Source organism: Lichenostomus cassidix, chromosome 1Aa (genome assembly GCF_008360975.1).
Source record: "Lichenostomus cassidix isolate B80296 chromosome 1Aa, HeHo_3.0, whole genome shotgun sequence".
Taxonomy (NCBI): Eukaryota; Metazoa; Chordata; class Aves; order Passeriformes; family Meliphagidae; genus Lichenostomus; species Lichenostomus cassidix.
Genome location: NC_139480.1, coordinates 49,869,134 through 49,889,979, shown reverse-complemented (window position 1 = coordinate 49,889,979; position 20,846 = coordinate 49,869,134). Strand labels below are relative to the sequence as shown.

Sequence of the window (20,846 nt, the reverse complement as noted above, 5' to 3'; positions counted from 1 at the left end):
CTTAGAACTGTACTGTTTGCAGCCCTACCTAATAGCTTAAGAGAAACCTTACACCTCCTGCATCAGTACTCTACTAGCACTTTTCCATTTGCACCTTCACAGCACTTCTGTAAAAAACTTGATCTGTTGCACAGTATTCTTATAGACAGGAACAGACTTTGCTGACAGGTAGTTTCTGGGATCAGCACACAGAGATTCTTGCAGGTGCCAGAAGTCTGGCATTACAGAGATGAGAAAACCCTAAAAGGCCATGAGCTGTTAGATATAACAAATCATGGACTTTCTGACAAAAAAATTTCTAGACATAATAATAATTTATTTTCTTTGAAGATAAACTTGTACCTGAATGGGAGAAATACAAGTTTATGATGCACTTTAAAAATTATGGTCCTTACTTTCTGGCCAGGTAGCCTCTGCAACATGCTTGGAATCCAATAATGACATCTGTGATCTTCAGGTCTCTCTCTTCTTCAAGATGAGCTAAGACTCCAGCTCTGAAAAACACTTTACTCTGCCCAATTCTGTAAAGGTTGGAATCCAGCTCCAATGCTTTGATCTAAAAAAAGAGAGAGAAGAATTCATGTCCTGCAAAGACTGCATCATGTGAAATATCACAAAACGTATTTGTGGATTATGGCTCTAAGACAGCCCTTCTCTACAATGAGCCACTCAGACCAACCAAAGTTGCTAACTGCCAATAAAGTCCTGGCCTATCCCAATTAGAGGAGCTGGAGCTCAGCCAAGCACAGCATCAAATGGAGGTAGCAAGAGACAGAAAATACAACAGAAAGCACCATTAAATACAATATCACATCAAATACTCAGAATAAAAGGATGCTGTGAGGAATACATGTCTAGTCCTGAGAGCCCTCGTCCCTTCCTAGAAGAAACACATCTGCTGATCCTTCCTATTTGCTTTTTGTCAGTCATAATCTTTGTCAAAAAAAGACACCCAGCCCAACCTTCCTTCCAAGGATTTGCTGTCAATGACTGTATTAGTTAAGAAGCATCAGCTATACTCCTGTAAGACAGAAGAAAGGGTATCCCTTACAGCCAAGTTCATTTCAAGCCTAGTCATCAAGCTAGAGCCAAAGCCTTCCCTTTGAAGCAGGCAATTCTACAGAAATTAATTGGAGCCTTTGCTGAAAGCATTTGCCAACAGCAGGCCATTACAAAAAGTTGATTGAAGCTCACACTTCAAGCATGTGCTAAAGATAGCATTAATGCTTCTAAGCATTTTGAGTCTATGAATACTGCTGGCATCTCAAAGAGTATGCATCTGTGGAAACAGAAAGATCCTCTTTGCCTAAGATTATTGAATCTCATGCTAGACAAAAGCCTCCATCCATGAAGCCAAGAGGAAGCTTTTTGCACCCTTCTCTCAGACAAAACATTTGACTTTGGAATTTTGGTCTGTGAGTACAAGTTATATTTAGCACACACAGCTCCAACTTTTAAACCACACCCCTAAAAGTTTATTCTACTCAAGTAGAGTTTCTGGGATGTTTTACCATCAGCACGCAAGCCTGCTTTCCATCCATAAATCCTTTGGGAATTGCATTTGGAGTTAAGATTTCATATCTGAAAACAAGAAAGCATCAGACTAGTTATTGAAGTGTATTTGAAAACAACAAAACAAAAGAAATCAATATGCCTTCCTATGCCATTATGAGTTCAACAGTTTTTCAGAAATAAATTGCAGCTCTAGACAGCAGAGTATGAAGCAGCAGTCTTGGACAGGGTCCTCTAAGCCTCACCTTAACTCCACCCTTACTAGAGAAATCAAACATGCTTTTGGGAGGCTTTGTGCCAGGGAATACCAAGGTACAGATGTGCTGTCTTTGAAAAACTGAAAATCTACTTGCAATAAAAGATTTCCACATTTGTACTTATGTCTTAACTTTGCCAGGCTAAGGACTGCTTCAGATTATTTTCTAAGGCTCACCTTTGTCTGAATTCCTGGAATACAACTCGGTTGGGGAAGCCTTGACGACAAATACGGATTCCCTCCAGCACTCCATTGCAGCGAAGCTGGTCGAGGACCAAGTGAGGGTCTAGTTTTCCAGCCTAGTGAGGAAAATGTGTATTTTATCAATACCACAAAGCTTTTGTAAAAGGGGCTTACTCCCCAGCCTCTCCCTCTTTCTTTTCTCGTAAAACAGCCAGTTCTCTCTTTCCCAGTTAGAAGCAATGGAAAGCTTTTATGCCACCTTAAGAACTGCAAAGATCAGTCTCCAAAATTTTAGTCAGCACATGCTAATTTAGGATGACCTTAAAAAAAATACTCTGAAAAAACAGAGCCTCTTCAACATATCTTGTAAAACCTGACAAAAGATACCAACCCAGCCACACACCCTGGAAACCCATGTTCGAATGCAGGGGTTTTCCTGTTAAAACTGGAAAAACTGTCTTTACCTTTTTCTCATGGTTGGGGATAATGCAACGAACGAAGTTGGGGTTGGTGTTCCTCAGGGTAGCCATGAGTTTAGCCAGCTGTTCTTTGTAGAGCTGTCCCACTGTCCTGAACATTCCTTTCCTGGTTTTGAAGGCCCCTGGCAATGCTGTATCTGACATCCCAGCTACCTGATCCAGCCCAACAATACGGTCCACTAGAGAGAGCACAGGAAAGAGTGTTACAATTCTCCCTCAAACCAAGGAAGCATTGGAACATACAAAGAACATCTGGGTAGAACAGGATAAATGAGAGGAGCTGCAGGATCCTTTTTGCTTCATCTCTACACAGATGTCGACTCCTGTACAAAATTTGTGCAGGGATGGGAGCAGGAAGGAAAAGAAAGCATCAGCTCACTACAGGAAGTTTGAGTGATGGAGTCAAACTTAATCCCAAACATATTCTACTGATGCCCTGGATGGCAGCACTGGAAGAGCAATCTAGAAGTGAGTTTTGGATTCTTCTACTTGCTTAGCTTAGAATGGAAAAGAACAAACCAAGAGCTCTAGCTGCTAGCCCAGCAGAGTCAACCATTAGTTAACTCTGATCCAGAAGGGGCCACAGATGGAGAAAAAGCCCAGCTTCACTCTTGCATTACAGGCAGCACTGTCATGACCAGCAATCAGAAAAGTCATATCTGCTTGTAAACTGAACAAACACAGAAAAAGGCATGACAAAAACCAAACCTTCAAGTATTCTATGACAGACATGAACAGCAGCACTAGGAGAAAGTCAGAACTCCCTGCCCCAACAGTTTCTCCACTATGCCACAGGGACATCCAAGCACTGATGAAACTATCACCTTGATGGATGGACACCACTGATTTTTTTTTTTTTCCTCAACAGAAGTCAGCTAGATCTAGTAGCAGGGCAAGAAGAAACTAAAGCATTACTTTTTCCAATTGCTTCTCTACATGGAGACAAATATTCACCCATCCAACAAAAACTACCTGCATCACTATAAATTTCCACATCTCCAAGAGAATTTCATTAGCTGCTTCAAGCTACTCTTCACTATCTTCAGTGGTTGGCTGATGCCTACACTCAGGCTAATCTTTACTTCAGAAAATACACCAGCTTGTGCTCAATTGTGTTCTGATTTAAAAAAAACCCAACTGCTAAGAGACAGCCCTACAAAAGAATAAACAAGAAAGAGTATTCTCATTTACAGCTAGTATTAGCTAAAAACTGTTCACTTCTAGAGCAGCTGTTGGGAATAGGGTCAAGGTTGCCTTATCAGAAAGAAAAGAAGGCTATGTTTTTACTAGATGGCATCACAGGGAAATCCACAGAAGTGCATCCCAGACTGTGGCTGTGCCAATCCTCTGAAAAATCTTGAGCCCTGCAATCTACATCAAGATAGCAAAAAGGACAGTCACTTGCAACAGAAGATCCAGCTAAGAACAATAAAAGGAAACTGATAAGCTGTATCAGTTATAAGTTGACATTTCAAGTCCAAAAAGAGTCTCACACAGCAAAGGCCTTGTTAGGCACAACTTGCTGATGGCCTTTTTCCATCCTTTGCCAAACTAACATTTTTTAAAATTATCAGCTGCTGAACTGAAATCTCAATACTAAAACCAATGTTAAACTGGATTTCAGTTTCTATGCAGTCTCAGAAATCTTCCAAGAAATACAGCTGTGCTAGTTCTACATTCAAACAGCTGACAGGGATTTGCTTTTAGCTGTTCCTACCCAAGTCGTGCCAGAGCAACTTTTAGCACCTGAATGTGTCTAAATTCTTGTATCCACTTTCAAGGTGAGTTTTACTTTTGTTTTAAAGTCCATGAGGAGCTACTAGCAGAAAGCAGAGGAAATGAACAAGAAAGACAGGCAGGTATGACAAAGGGACAAAGAGAAGTTAACGGAAGCATTTCTTGCATGGCTCTAGGATGCATCACACACATGACACGACAGCTGGGTTTCTCAGTCACCTGGTTCTAGATGAAGAATAGGAAAGTGTTGATAGAAATAGGCTCTCTGAACCTTCTGCATCTCTGCAACAGACAGAGACGTCAAAGAAAACCTACCACAGAAAGTGACAGTAACAGTAAGACTCAAAAGCAGATAAACCCAGAGAAGATAGAGTAAAAAACTGAACAACAGTGCAGAAAGGGCACACTTAGTTGCAGGACTGAAAACAGATTCCACCTCAGATCTTGAGTGTTGCAGCTATGCAAGCTGCTGGCTCATAATGGCGCATTCATATTTTATCCCAGCACTCTTCATTTTGAGACAGGATTGCTACATAAGCAGCAAGCTTAACAGAAGTTGATGCAAGTGAACCTTTCTCTTGAATTACAGTGAATTTTTAATGAAATACCATGATCTAAGCAAAGGATGTTTCAGATAATGCTCATCTTGGTGGCTTAGCCTTCAGGGGAAAAAAAAAGCAGAACAGCTCATCACAGACTTTCTATGCTCAAACTCTTTCATACAAAAAAAAAAAAAAAAAAAAAGAAATTAAATTTAATTACATACCATCTTTCCACAGCTCAGACACAAACTTATCCGACGACTGGTGTAGAAGAGTAGCAATGTTATCATTCAGTGGATCCATGTTCTTCATCAGCCATTCATCTGCCTTATAATCCACCTAGAGAAGATAAACACATCAAGAAGCTTGGAGGGGGTGATTTTCTGCAGCCCAAGATCCAGCAACATCTGGCACAGTCTCTAAAAGTATCACTAAGGTTTGCACAACAATAGATTACCTAACCATTCTTGGATTTGCCATCTAAGCAAGCACACCTACAAATTTCCAACCCTTACAAAAAGCTGAATGTTCTGTTCTGTCAGTAAAGGGAATGGATTTGCAATGCTGGTTTGTACCATTCAGAGTGGGAGAAAAAAACAACTGCACCAGCATTTTTGGTGATGAAGTCTTCATGTGGGTTTCTGAAAAGTACCTCCAATCTCACCAAGTCACAGAGAACAAATTTAAATTGCTCTCAGTTTGACATGTGTTGAACTATATATAGAGATATAACTTCCAGGCAAATCTCCTCAGGCCCTGTAAGCTCCTCTGCAATGCAACATTTTCATGAAATCTTCTGATGGTTTCTCATAGGCAACCATTCTGGGAGGAAGCCATTTCTGAGAAGCAGTGGTTATGAATTAAGCATTCCAACCTTCACATTTTAGTTATTAATTCTTTACCTTGCCAGCATAATGAATGATGCAGAAGTCAGCTTTGTCTTTCAGCTGTTTTGGCTTCTGAAATTTGGGGTGGGTGCCTTGCTCTTGAACGACTTTCTCCACAAAGCTTTTGTCTGTTGCTTTTGGGAACCAGCACTCTTCATCCAGCAGGGCCAGTATACCAGGAGGCCCAGCCTTGAGGAAAGGAAACATCAAAACATCATTAACTACATGACTACAACAATAATTAACACCTTTAGATGGCTAGAGGAGAAAAAAAAATACACTTAAGCCTGATCTACGTCACATTTACCTGTTGTGTGGTATCATTTAACTACTTCCATTGTAATAGAAATTATTAATAGTTCCTCAATATCCTCATCTGAATTCTGACCATTTTTATAAGAAAGTCTCTTTTGTGACATTTTTCTAGGTTACTGGGTTTTTAAAAAATATTTTTAATAGAATACTATCACTCAGTTCTCTAAATATAATCAGGAGTGTAAATGCAGAAGGCCATAGCAGAAAGTTTCACAAACTAGTCCTTACTATTGGAACATCTATGAAATTCGTAAATTCTTGAGTTTCATTCGAGCAGAATGAAAGCAACAGAGATTCACAGCTTCTCATCACACCTGTAGTTAAGTAAGGAAGTTCACACTGCTTATGGTAAGCTGCACATACATTTAGCACCATGCAGACCTACCCAAGTGAGGACAATTTAGTGAGAGGAAAAGTGGCTGACCAGATGTATTTTCATGCAGCGTTTCCTACAGAACTGATACTAGCAGCCTTATTGGTGACACACTATAAGACAACGAAGAAACTGTACACTTCTGCTTCTAATCACATTACAGTGTTAGCAGAGGATTACAAAAGCTAGAGGGCCAGTTTCCAGTCTACAGGCAGAGGTGATGTCCTCAATGACAAAATCAGTGCAGACATTACCCGCTCGATGGTAAAAACAAACTTACCGGCTTCTCTATGAGGTCAATGCAGGGCTGCAGATCCAGGCCAAAGTCAATGAAATTCCACTCTATGCCCTCCCTCTGGTACTCCTCTTGCTCCAGAATGAACATGGTGTGGTTAAAGAGCTGCTGCAGCTTTTCATTTGTGTAGTTAATACACAGCTGCTCAAAGGAGTTCAGCTAATGAGGAAAAAGGTAGGAAGATGTTTGAGCAATTGCTTGTGAAGACACACCTACCATTCTCTTGGCACAAAAGATCATATCTGTGGTTCAGGAATCTAAGCCAGAGTGGGGCAGACAGTCCACTGTCAATAACCCCTTTGGATATGAACTGCCTGTCTTGTCACGTGCTGCTGCACACTGCTGCAATCCCTAGGGAAGTTCAAACACATCGTTTCTCAGACTTTGCAAAAGAACGTTTAGCTGTAAATAGCAGAATTACTGCAGCTACTTAACCCGGGAACAGAAAGGACTCTGGTTTTCTCACACACACAGTGCTCTTCAGAGGAAGAAGCAGCAACAGAAGCCTGAAGACAAATTCCTAAAAGCATGTGGACTGGAAAGTCCCTTTTAAAACCTTATATAAAATCAGAGCAAGGAAATTTCTTCAAAATTTCCAGATTTCCTCAAATAGTAAGGACAAGGTTAATAACCCACTGTGCATTTTTATGTTTGACCACACAAAACATAATGCAGTTTCTGAAAAGAGTGGTCCTGTTCTACTTCCTCCATATTTCAATAATTCTTAACTATGTTATTTCTGTTCCTCTCCTTTTCATGAGATCCAGCAACCATGAAGCCAAAGGTACACCAATCAGAGAGGGGGAAGGAAACAAAAAAACCCACAAAACCCAACAAACCAATTAATTTAAAAAAAAAAAAAAAATCAACTTTTCTGTGTCTCAGTTTTCTATTTGATTAATAAATTGGTCCAATTCATTTTGCAGCTGTACATGAGCTAGACCCAGCATAACATAACACAGGTAGACAGGAGCTGCCTGGTCAGAATAATGCCAGGATACTTCTTTACTAATGGCATTCTGTGGCTTCTTCAGATTAAACCACATCCTAATATTATTTCATAGAATCACATAACAGTTTGGTCTAACAGGTCATTGTCATCTAGAGAAGTAGCTCCCATTTCCCCTCTCTCCCTCAACTTTCCTTCAGCTCTCCCTCCCCTACACTTATCTTGCATGAGATTTGATGCTGATTCCCCTTTTTTTTTTATGGACTACACATCCTTCCCAAGACTGTGTTATTTTCCAGCTGCAAAGCTATTTCCTTCAGCGGTCTTTGCTCCATATGAAACTGTACTGAGTGCAAGGACCTGCCACCCCCTTACCTCAAAAATCTCGAAGCCAGCAATGTCAAGGATTCCAATGAAGGAGGCACCCTGTCTCTTGGTCTTATCCAAAGCCTTGTTGATGCGCATGACCAGCCAGCGGAACATCCGTTCGTAAGTGGCTTTGGCCAGGGCTTCGATGGCAAAGTCAGCCTGAACAGCAAACACAAACAGCAGCAGTTGCATTACAAACCAAGAAAGGCACAAATGACACTGTTTCAGGATCTAGCAGCCCAACTGTAGTCAGAGTTTTCTCTCCACCACCAGGAAATTCACTGAACAAGGCTTGATCTGGTTTATTCCCAATGAAATGTGGATGGCATAGTGATAATTCATATAGGAGAGCAAAGAATTTGTCTCTAAATTAGTGTGTCAAAACCAAATTTCAGGATCCTGCCTGCTGGAGAAACCAAGAGCTGGTATTATAGAAAGAAAAACTACACCCAGTCACTTCCAAAGACTGTAGTAACATGATGTATTTCATAGGCCCAAAGAAAAGAACTTAAATTCTTTTGTGACTTTGGATTTGTGAAGACAAATCCCTACCTGCCACTACCCTGTGCTTGACACAAATACTACGTGTAGTAAGAAATTAAACATCAAAATTGAAAGACAGCATGGAAAGGCAACCTGTGACTTTTTCCAGACTTCAATCCCTTACCAATCCCTTCAGTGTTCCAGGGGCATGTTTCTTTATTCAGAGAATAACAGTGTGTTCATAAAGAAGCCAGGCAATGAATAAACACAGGGGTTTGCTCCATTCAAGCAGGCCACTAGCTCCAAGGTCAGGTCTCATTCAGAGCATAACCAGAGTCAAGAGCATTACAAAATTTCCAAACAATGTCAAGGGTGAGCAGCAAACTCTTAGTAGCTGACCTACTCAAAAATAGTGCTTTCTGTATTAATCCAAGTTGAAAATGTCACCCTTGCATACCACATTGAAACAACTAACTCCCCAGGGACAGTCAGTCACCAAAATTAGGGGACTTGTGCTCCCTTTTTCTCTCTTTTTTTTTTTTCTCAGATGAGAAGTGCTAAGGGACAGGGTGAATTCTATTTTTACACAGATTACACTGCAATCATAATGATGGTGAATAAACACTACAGAAACCTCTGATACATTCATTAGCTGTGCAGCAGTAAGACTAGAGACCAAAGCACTTGTTCATTTTTACAGAATGCCTACCTGCTCTTTGGTCTGAGCTTTCTGGACATAATCTCGTCCAACTTTGATGCGAGGAGTCAGGATGCCTCTGGTGAAATCTGTCACATTGATACCCAAAAGGTGAGACACCTTCTGAGCAGCTAAAAATGGTAAGAGGAAACAAAAATATTAATACTATTCTGTTTTTCTCACTGAAAGCAAGAGAAAAATAAAAACATTCCTGCAACTGTCTTTAAAAAAGTAATACAGAAGCTTTAGAAAGTTAGTTGTCTGCAATCAGTTTAAAAATACATCTAATAACAGATTTCTTAATCAAGCTAATTGCTCTGTCTTCATCTACTGATTAGTCTTTGAGGCAACTCTGTATGTCAGATTCAAGATCCAAAACCCAAATGGTCAACTCTTCTCCCTAAAATGCCATTTAGAGCATATTTTTCATAATAATAGCCAAAACCCCCCCGCTTAGTGATAAATTAGCAACCTTTGCATTTCTGCAGTACATCTACAATGAAGATTTGCGCTAAGTCTTCCAACAAATAGTCTTCTGTCACGTGAAACATGGCACTATTTACACATTCAACAATGGGCAGTGCAATTAAAATATGTACACATGCTTTATACCCACCATAAAACTATCCACCAACTTACCCATAAGTTACCATACTAGCTACAAAGGCAGCAAAGAACATTCCTTAAAATCTGACAATACAGGTTTGAAGGAGCAATTATTCCAGCTTGTTTAAAACACACACTCCACATATTCCAGTAGAGTAATCCTTTTCATCTGCTCATCACGTGCACTTCCTGCCTAGCCCTGCCACAAGAACAGTGCCACATTCCTGCCCGTGGGTGGCTGCAAACACACGCCTGGCAGAACAGTGTGTGTTTGTACAGAGCTCACCAGCTCCTCTGACAAATAATTCACCTTACGGAAAAACAGGACTCCAGCATTCCATACATACTGCAATACATTCTGCCACTTGCAAGAGCTTCCTGTAGGCTTTTGTTCTGCACTTTTCTTTGGTATGGGGGAGGAGATGGGTTACCTGTATTGTCTGGCATAGAGGCTTGGTCTGTGTTGCGCTCCTTCTTGAAGACAATGTTGCCGAGTTGAAGAACACCTGAGATAACCTTCAGGAGACCTTTTAAAACAATAATAACAGCTTAGTGTCAGACATCACCAAAAGCCTTTATATGACCCAGTTACCTTTCCTGACATGGATAAGAGGCCCATCTCAGCATCCCAAAAATCCTCCTGAAATTTGGGAAAAAACACCACAGCAATTCCTCTAAATGACTCCCATTCAGGACAAAGGACTTGCCTTGTCATTCCTATACAAGATCACACAGCCTAGAAATTTACCCATTCTCCACAACAATATAAAACAGTAAGAGACAGGACTGAGGGTAAAGTGCCACCTACATCTGTATTTTTTAATAAAACATTTGTTCTCTGTTTGAGGGTCAAAACTCACTCAATGAATTTAGTACTAAATTGTCCTCAACGGTTACTGTTAAACAAAGGAAAGAGACAGTTAAGAGTACAACCCAATTAAAGAAGATTTTTGTTTCTTTCACCCTGTAATACTTTCAGTTCCCTGAGCAAAATCTGCAGTCCTTACAGACACACATTACAATGTGGGGAAGGCAGCAGGATGTGGGCGAAAGTGCCTGTACCGTAACTATTACTAATTACGTGCTGAAGCACCCCACCCCATTGCTAATGATATATTCATACTCTTCAAATGCTGCACATCAAAAAAGCACCATCAGATGCCAAGACAAGGAAGACAGTTTTCAATGCCACAGTGTCAATTCAATTTTCACCATGTATCAATCAAAGCTCATTGCATAATAGCTTCCAGTTGCCTTGAGCAAAGTAAACTGCCAGTCATTTGCAAAGGGGATCTCGTAACAAAGAATTTTTGTCCCCCAATTTCTACCTGTTTATGCTGATCTTGGCTGAGGCAGAGTTAATTTTTTTCACAGTAGCTGTTATGGGGCTAGGCTCTGGAATTGTGCTGGAAATAAGTGTTCTTAACACAGGGATGTTTTAGCAAAGACATACCCTAGAGCACACATTAAAAAATTTAACTCAAAAAAACTGTGCATAGCACCCTGACAACGAATTATGCCACCATTTCTTTTATTTGATTTGGGCAAATTTCTTTTCACCTCCATACAGCAGTTTCAGTCTCAGATCTTTCAGGATATCAAGGAGTGTATTAAACTGTGCATAACAACAGCATGGATTTACAGCAGGCTGGACTGTAAAAAGCAGCCTCTAAGGCACAGGGACATATTCCCTGCAGTCTCCAGCAGAGGAGGTGGTGACCTCAAACCACAACAGATGCTTGCTTGCTTCAGTGTAGAGAATAACAGTCCTAGCTTTAGAAGACCATATATATTTTGAAAGTGGTATTTTGCAGAACACTGATTCCCAGCCAATGAGGCATATCATGAATAAGAGAGCACAGAGCTCTGGTGAATACATATCACTGCACTTTGTGCTGGCTGCATGCAATTCTATTTTCACTGTCATGGTACTGTGCTCCCAGAATCAGACAATATTAATTTCTGATCAGCAGTTCAGTGTTAAGCTGGAAAGAAAGGCACTATGACCAGCCCATTCTCAAAGGACTAATCCAGCAGTGGTTGGATTAGATACTTTAAAGCCACTGCTAAGGGATAGGGGGAGAACACAAGCCATACACTGCATAAGAGAATAAGGGGATTCTTGTATCTTGGATGTGTATTTCATAAACTGGGTATAAAAACAGACTTCAGACTGGGAATAAAAACAGAAAGCCAGAAGCATGTTTCCATTAGCTGCTTGACTTCTAAAGTTAACAGTATAACCTGAAACTGGTAGATTCTGAGGTAGGTCACTCCAAAGCCACTGAATTTTGTTACTTGCACACTGCTCTCTTGGGCAGGGGGAGCAGGAATGGACACAAGCAAAACAAAACCAACAAAAGCCCTAAACAAAAAGCTAACAAACTAAACCAAAACGAAAAAGGAACATCAGAACAAAAAGCTCAAGTGATATGACCTGTTCCCTCTTTTATTCCTTGCATATTCATACCTATCTGCTCTTCATCTGGGATGCCCATGATCTTCATGGCCTCCATGGTCTCCTGAAACATGTCTTTGTCTTGCTGACCTGGGATTGTAACATGCCCATTGGAAAGGAAGCGGTATTTGTTGTAAGGCTCCAGCAGCAGATCATCTTAGGAAAGAAACGAGGAAAGTTATTGTGGATTTTTTTTTAAACAGACAACAAGCTACCACCACTATCAAATTTCTGCCTTGCACACACTACCAGGTCCTGGGTGAATCTGGGATTAAGGCCAGTTTTACTGCAGGCTGAACATTTAATGTATTTTAGATAAACAGAGTTTTTCCTGCATTATTTCTTCCTATTCCTTCCTCTAGACTACTCCACCAAAGCAGTGTCATCATTATGTCCTAAATCTGTAAAAAGCAGGGATTAACTTCAAAGTAAATTTGCCTTTAATTTCAGATACCTCATTTGTTTCAAGTCAGATAATAATTAATACATTAACTCTTGAAATTAGCAGCCTTGAGAAAGTCCTCTGCTTGTGTCATCCCTGCAGATCAACTTGCAGCTCTTGCACAACACAGACCCAGATTACCAGGCTGAGGTATTAAAGCAAGGTGTGCTAGGATCCCAGACGGCTAGAGCTGCTTAGAGACTTGCAGATTTGCTCCACTCACTTCCACGCTGAGTACATCACAGCAGGACCATTCCTGCACTAGAATGGTTTACTTCACACAAGACTAGACTAAACATGGGACAGTGATTTAGATAAGGAAGGGCGTAGAGTCATTGCTGGCAAGGAGACAAGTACAGGAAGGAACCAGAGAAGCAAGTTTTCAGGAACTGAGGAGTGCAGGGGCAGGGCAGATGGACGTGTGAGTGCATGAAGGCAGCGGAGGAGAGCTGACCATCTCTAAAAGGCAGAGACAAGGACCTATGAAGGAACAGGCCCAAGTCTGCAAGTGCTCTGAACCCTCTCTTGTTGTAGCTATGGGGTTCCCTCATCACAGCACAATCATACTTACTCTTCAAATGCTCCCCTGCCCCAGAGAGCAGGTAGTAAAAGATGTGGAAGGTTCTCTCCTCTTTGGCCTGGCGAATTGCACGTGACTTCTCCAGCAGATCTTCAGAGAGTCAAGGCATATGACATAACGACATACAAATCACTTCCTATTCTATGGTAGGAGAAGAAACTACCTGATGTTCTCCTCATGCCAATTGGCAGGGGTATTGACTTAGCAATCATGATCAGTCAACAAGAAACTGAGCTTCTGGGCTCAGTTCTGCCAGCCTCTGAATGATGACTATGGTAAGAGAGACTTGACTGGTAAGAAATAAAATAGTGATCATCAATCCCCATTTGCCTTGGACAGAAAAAAGAATGACTTATGAAATTCCAAACCTATTCATATTGCTCCAGTTTATGCCTGCATTTCATCTCTTAAGATTAGAATTCATCCATTCAGAAAAGATCTGCACCATGATCACAAAGGTCACAACATACTATTATGAGGAAAAAGAAGACTACATCAGTAATCTTGATAGCACAAATTTAGAGTGTTTCCAACTGCTTTCTTGACCTAAGTCAGTTGTGAAGAGATGCTGAGTACAATTCCTGCTACCTCTAGAGTCTAACTTCTCCTTTCAAGGGGTTACAGAAAGGATACAGGTCTCAATATTGGCTCCAACAATGTAGCCGTTGACATCAAAGTTGATTCTGATAAATTTGCCCTAAGAGGAAGATAATAGCATTAAAATTAGTATTCATTCTATCTGGTGACAGCAGTAAACAACAGAGGTAAACCTCTTTTTAATGCAGGAAAGTAAACTCTGAACAAGTCAGGCAAGTTTTAGGAAAAGCATAAGGTCAGCCAATAGGTAATGCCTGCTGATCACAACAGCAATTGAACAAAAAAAGACACCAAACACTTCCAGACACTTCTGTCATTGTGACAGCCTACAACTCGAACTCACTATGTCTCAACCTAGATTTCCCACAACCAGGGTCCCTTCAATTTCACATGTTATGCTATCTTGACAGTTCCACCTCTTTCTGTGTTAGCTTCAACCATTTTCATTTAGCTCCAGCTTCCCCACCTGCCTCTCAGATGTTGCCCATTGCTTTCCAGAGCAGACAAAATAAGGACAAGTATTTGCTCTCCAAGATAAAGCTAACTGCAATGATTACAATAAAATCAGCACAGATCCTGGCACAGGGTCTGGTTTCTTCATTTGAGAGACCTAACAGATCTATTCTGGGTAATTCACTGAATGAAATTCACTTCCCAGACTAATTTAAAGGAAGTCACTCAGAGACTGTTATTCTATCCCTGACAGCAATTCACCCAAAAGCAGAACAAGTCATCCCTCTGGAAAGTGTAAAATACATTTTCGATGCACTTTTTGAATACACTTTTTGAGCACACTCATGACATAGTAATACTCACAAATCTTGAGGAGTTGTCATTCTTTACTGTCTTGGCATTTCCAAAGGCCTCCAGGATGGGATTAGCCTGGAGCAACTGTCTCTCCAGCTCTCCCTAGAGAGAAATCCAAAATTAATAAAGTAGGTAGCGGTTCACTGCATTAACCTTGGGTCAAACCAGCGCTGCAGTTTCAATTCACACTAGTTTGGCATCTGCTGTAGAGAAGCCATATTAAACCTTAGGAGATGATCACTTAAACCTTCAAAGGAGACTCATTGGTTATCTGGGTTAAACAGAAACATTCATAAATATGCCTTATTCCCTTCCCCCCAGTGCTGTCTTTCTGTTAACAAGAAGCCCTTCAAAGTCACTTGGCTGTGACATCCCGCAGACTGCCCAGGGACCAAGTGAAACACCATACCACCATCCAAGACCAGGTCCTCATCCCAGAAGTGTACTGCCACAGAGGCTGGAAGAGTGAGATAAATCCTGTCTTGCTACTTAAAGACAGCTCTGAACACTGCTACTAGTAGGTTAAGAAGTTAGTCTGAAAAGGTCTAATGTTTCGTAAGAACCAAACACAAAACAAAAAGCTTGCACTTTTCTAAGAGTCTACATTTTCCAAAATACAAACAAACAAAAATCTCCTTTGTAAGGAGGCACACACACAAAAAAGAGAATTAGTGGTATCCCACAAACGGCATGATTGCTTGCATTCTGCTGCCATATTCACATACTCCTCCCCTCGAGGAACACAAAATGTAGAAAAAGAAATTCAGAACTTTTATTCCTGCCCAGTACTAGACCACTGCAGCATAACCACCTTCTCCTACAGATGTATCCCTGGCTGTTTTTAAAAATTACTTGTCCCCTGTGCTAAAAGCATGGAGTTCTCTATATTTCAAGACCAACTCAAAAGCTTCTGGAGACAGAAAATTGAAGTTTAGATTAATGTTTCTCTTTTTAGCAGTTATCAGTAAGTACTCAAGACTGCCTGTGCATAACAGATGGAAATGAAGTTTGATTTGCGAGAACTGGAATTTATGGGGAAACTATTTAAGGTTACTTCTAAAGGAAAATTGTTCCCATTTGTTCTCAAAGACAGATTAGTTCTTACACAGTGTCTCTAAAAATACAGGCAATAAAAAAAGAGGAAGATGTATGAGAAACTGTACAATGAGCTACAAGTCTGTATTTTTTATTTCCACAATCACTTTTTTTCATGCTTGCAAAGTGCAAGGCCAAAAAAGCCCCTCAGTCCCTGTGGAACTGCACAGATACAGAAGGGACAGCTGCTGCAAACACCTTCATCCACTGTCAAGTATATGTAACAAGGGGCTTAGCCCTGGGAAGGGAACCTGAGCTGGGACATCATCTCCCTCACAACAGACCCAGCATCTGGCATTGTAAGGGAAAAAACCTTGAAACTAGGGTTCAGTCCTTGAAACTGTGTAGTAGTCACATTTCCCATTGTGTTCTGACTCATGGACTGAAGTTGGAATGCTCTTCCCTCACACCACTCCTCTTCCACATTATGCAGTGAAGTCCCAGGTTTCTGTTCCTAACTGCAATTTACTATTCAAGTGAGAGATGACAGCAACACAGCATTTAAACCCAACTATGGAACAAGGAGGGAAGAGAAATAAGGCTTTGACAAAATCTATTTTAATTATTTGGCTAAAAATAAATCCAAGGCCATACTTAGCTACACTAAGACCAGAAGTTGATGCAAATCCATATAATAGACCCTACTGTTACTTGGCACCTCAGGAAGAGGTGCCATTAGTTTCAAGCAGATGCTGTTAAATCATAGTTTAAAGGTCTCTTGAAACACCAAGGTAGCAATATGCACAGAGAATGCCAGCTCAGCCTCACAACAATGGAGAAAGGAAAATGCTGAAGAGTTGGTCAAATCTCTAAGCTCTCCTGACTTGCCTTAGCACTATGATGCAGTGAGAAAATCCAAGTTCTCACCATGCCAGAGTAACAGCACATGAGATTAAGTGTCTGCAATTACTGTATCCATTCCTCACTGCACACTGTCTTTGTTTAAAAGGCAATTCCATTAAATTTAAAATTTCAAAGAAGTGTTTGGGTGAAGTTTGTTGGGGATGTTTTAGCTTAAATTTTGATGATGACCTTTCACTGATGGAAGATAATGAAGTATTATTATACTATGGGTAATTTTGCAAAGCAAAATCATTATAAGACAGAGCTGTCCATCACAAGCTTTCTAGAAATCCTAAGGTTCCTATCATTAAGATGCTGCCAATTTCCTGGCACCTGTAATTGCCATTCCTTGACCTGAAACAAATTAGTTTAACACTTGGCATGCATTTGAAGTATGTGCAATGTTCCTCATGAAAACAGAAGCAGAAAAAGCCACTGGATTTGTTAGCCTGTGGTTGGGCAGTTCCCAACACTCTTCAGTATGCTCTCTTTCTATTTCTCTGAAGTTAAAACAACAACTTAAAGCAACTAAAATCTATGACATCTACCTTCTACTCTGAATTTTTTGCATCTCACACACTTTTTGGAATGTTTTCTATGCAAAGAAGAAGTTTTGTCAGCCATTTATTCTTCAGAAAGTATGAAGAAAGGCAACCAGAAATCACATCTACCTTTAACAGCTTGCAAATTCAAAAGAAATATGGGGGAGGGTGCTTGGGTTGTTTGTTTGGTTTGTTGAAGTGTGTTGTTTTGTTTTTTACACTTGAGGGATTTGCTTTTGTATTCTTCTCTGCAGTCATGTGAGAGATTATCAAATAACTAAATCCCAATAGCAGTGGCTGGATGGGGAAAGGAGAAAGATTATCAGTAACCTAAGCTTTGTTGCAAGTATTTAAGTATTAGCTAATATTACCCATGAATTTCTGATTAGCTGCAAACATTTGCATCTTGAAAAACTTTTACATGATTTAAGAAGACAGTAGAGAAGCTGACATTAAACATGGGAAAACACTGATTTCCACTCCCACAAATAAAAGTTTCAATAAATGAAAAACAAAGTTTCTATAATTAGATTCAGTACACCCCAAAGAAGCCTTAGTGTGCTTAGAAGTCACACCATGCAGCTAGAAGCCATTTAGCTGAATATACTAATGCACTGGGAATGGTGGAATGCACCACTACCTCTAAAACAAGTGAGCTGCAGTTAAAGAATATGCTTTATAAAACTGATTTTGGTCTGATATTTAGAAAAACACTGGTTTACACCCAAAAGTTCATGGTATGGAAAGAACCACTACTTTCTATAATATCCTTGGTTAAGTTCTGTGCCTAGTTTTGCAACTTAAAGGTTCAACACTACTGTATCCTAACTAAAGACAATAATCTGCCATGACCAGTATACCTGAGATCCTCAAAAATTTAAACATATTCATCTTCATAAACTCCTATACTCTGGTTCCAAGTTTGTTCCATAAAGAAATGTAGCAGAGAGCACTCATTACCGACTAATGTTCAAAGACTCCAGCTCTAAATCCCCTCTGGTAAGGTCAGTTTAGTCACAAAATGTGAGCTGGAGGACTTCTTAAAAAACAAAACCAAAAACAATCATAACTTAGGGGAAAAAAATTAAATATCAAACTTTGGCAAATCACCAGCCAGTCCAACTTGGGACTGTCTTATCCTCCTATGCAGATTGCCTGTCCTGCTTTGGTGGCTCAAATTTTACTCACAGACAAGCAGTGGAAGAATACTTAACCCAACCCCATGATTCTATTTTCCACACTTAAAAAAAAAAAAAAAAAGGAGAATGTTTCTAAATACAGCTACTGACAGACCATGGAAAAAGCCTTCATATGTCTGAAATTTTGGCACATATAACTTTTTTTTTTTTTGGTTGGATTGCAGAAGTTAGTTACTACTATGTGCAGGCACACACACAGTGTGCCTGCATAAAGAAATGGCTTTTATGTGTTCACTCTACATGCACTAGACATGCCTACACATTAAGCTACTACAGAAGAACTCGTGCAGAGATACAGTGGACACACTTGGCTTTCATTAATGAACATTTCCAATGTGTTCAGCTCTGGCTAACAAGCCCACAGTCCTGAAACACCCTGGCTAAACGCTTAACTACATTAATCTTATTAGGAACACCACACACGCTATATGTTTAAGGTTCTAGGAGAGCCTTGTCTAGTCCTATTGTCCAGGAGGAATACTTCTAAAATGGCATGTATCTGGGAAAATCCTGCAAGAAAAAACTTAAATGCAAACTAGTATTGAGCACAGAACACAAGTATTCTCGAGATCACTACAGTCTCCAACTGAACATCCTTACAAAAAGATTACTGTGCACCACACAAAAAAAAAAAAAAGAAAAAAATTGTGAATTGTCTATGGATTTGCTTTAGCTGCAGAAAGTGATATTGGTGTGGAGTGAAAAGCTGCTCAAAAAAATCACACAATGGGACAGAAAACGCATTCCTGGTGCAGAACGTGCAGTAAACGTGCAGCTCACCTACGAGGATACAACTGAAGAATTCGGCAATAGTCCATCGGGGGAGAGGGAGGGGAAAAAAATATAAGTGAGACATCTTTACAGTCCTCCCACCATCATCACCACCCTCCTCTCATGTGCTGCTAACACTTGGCTGTTTTCCCCCTGCTTTTCTACAATTTCTATGTTTCCAGATGATGTCCACTAGCCTATTCTCTAGTTCTGAGACAGTACATGCAATAGCCACACCTCATCTATAACAGTACAGAAGAAAGAAAACAACTCCTCCACAGAAGGACTGGTTGGAAACTGCCTGGTTATAAGCACTACATGAAAAGATCAGTACAGGTGATGTTTCATTTGTAGCAGCTCTTGCCTGTGCACTTGCCTACAGATCCAAGATGTTGTGGATAAGTTTATCCCCACTGTAGCTCCACCAAATTCAAAGGAGTTATTACTTTGAACAGTGTTCCCTGACTTGCAATTTTTGATGAACTTATCATTTCATAGTTCACTGACTTCCCCAATCCCCTGATAGATATTAATATCTATCTACTGAGCAATATGTCTTTTACCAACATCAGCCAGTATATATTTAGTGTCCAAAGTCAGCAGAGCAATAAAGCTTCATTAAACCTAGGTCTTACCTGGTCTTTTTTGGACTTGTGTGAGGAAGCAACATGAGCCAGATATTGAATGACCTTCTTGGTGTTCTCTGTTTTACCAGCTCCTGATTCACCTCTGTAAAGAAAATCTGCAAGTTATTCACTAACAAGATGTAGGGGAACATTTTCATATTTCTAACCCCAAAAGGGTTACAGACATCCTTAACTGCATTCTGGCCATTGCAGCACCTCCCTTAAAACCCTGCGGAAAAAAAAGCTGGACATATTGCAGTTGGACTGCAATATGGAAGACAATAAATAACTATGCTTTCTAGTCACTTGGATACAAAGACTGTCAAGTGGCTGAGGAATAATTTGGAAGCTGCTGTAGAGGTAGGGGTGAAAGGTAATGCAGTAAATCTTTCAAAAGGAAGCCTCCTGACTGCAACAACAAACATACCAATTCCTTAAGCACGACTGAGGGCCAATCAATTTTACTGTGTCTAGAAGACAAACTGCTGTATCAAGAGTATCTGTTACTCTATGAGCCTCATCAGTATGAATGCACTTAAACATAACAGCTGCATCAAATCTGAAGGATCACTCCAAGCCTTTTCCATTGACAAAGCTGTATTTCTTTAGTAGCTTGAGCACAGGGGCTGTTTCAAAACCACCCTTCTTCCACTTCTTCCAAAAATTATTTTGCAGAAGGAATTTTATATTGCAGGAACTGTAGTGGGACTTTCCTTGACTCTCCATTTCATAATTTCACTCCTGATTTCATAATTCCACTACTAACACTTAAGAGAGTCCTTCAATAAAGAAGTTTTGTAAAAACACAATCTTTGACATGCAAACAAACTGATAATTGTAAATACTCACGTGCAAAGGATGGACTGATCCTCTCGATCTAGAAAAAATTTGAAAAGAGTAGTCAGACTAGGACTGTAAAACTAAATTTCTCTGATAGAATGATATCAACACCCAAAGACAAAACCAGGAGCTAGTGAACACTGACAAGTACCTTCAGAAACATGGCCATAACCCCTTCTCTGGCAAAAGACACACACATCCCACCATATCCCAAAGTATAATGGCACCACAGCAATTTAGTTTTTTTCATCCAGAAAGAATACTATTTGCATTACAATTTTTCTAGAAACATTGCAGAAGTTTCCTACTGAATGTTTCCTTACCACACAGCTACAGTGTGATGTGCATCTCCTTGTTCTTCAG

General features: G+C 40.2%; 1 protein-coding gene across 2 annotated transcripts in view; it reads right to left on the bottom strand.

Annotated features, from left to right (window-relative positions):
- MYH9 (myosin heavy chain 9) overlaps positions 1 to 20,846 on the bottom strand; it is a 68,535-nt gene that overhangs the window by 17,864 nt on the left and 29,825 nt on the right. For both annotated transcript variants that reach the window (XM_085048873.1, XM_085048874.1), the window contains exons 4-19: positions 20,493 to 20,520; positions 19,653 to 19,746; positions 14,577 to 14,669; positions 13,797 to 13,860; positions 13,155 to 13,253; positions 12,154 to 12,297; positions 10,115 to 10,210; positions 9,090 to 9,208; positions 7,904 to 8,056; positions 6,565 to 6,738; positions 5,612 to 5,785; positions 4,934 to 5,048; positions 2,416 to 2,609; positions 1,946 to 2,067; positions 1,512 to 1,581; positions 396 to 556 (exon numbers count right to left, since the gene is read on the bottom strand). In XM_085048873.1, the coding sequence (XP_084904999.1) occupies positions 396 to 556; positions 1,512 to 1,581; positions 1,946 to 2,067; positions 2,416 to 2,609; positions 4,934 to 5,048; positions 5,612 to 5,785; positions 6,565 to 6,738; positions 7,904 to 8,056; positions 9,090 to 9,208; positions 10,115 to 10,210; positions 12,154 to 12,297; positions 13,155 to 13,253; positions 13,797 to 13,860; positions 14,577 to 14,669; positions 19,653 to 19,746; positions 20,493 to 20,520 (1,900 nt within the window). The remainder of the gene's footprint in view (positions 1 to 395; positions 557 to 1,511; positions 1,582 to 1,945; positions 2,068 to 2,415; positions 2,610 to 4,933; positions 5,049 to 5,611; positions 5,786 to 6,564; positions 6,739 to 7,903; positions 8,057 to 9,089; positions 9,209 to 10,114; positions 10,211 to 12,153; positions 12,298 to 13,154; positions 13,254 to 13,796; positions 13,861 to 14,576; positions 14,670 to 19,652; positions 19,747 to 20,492; positions 20,521 to 20,846) is intronic.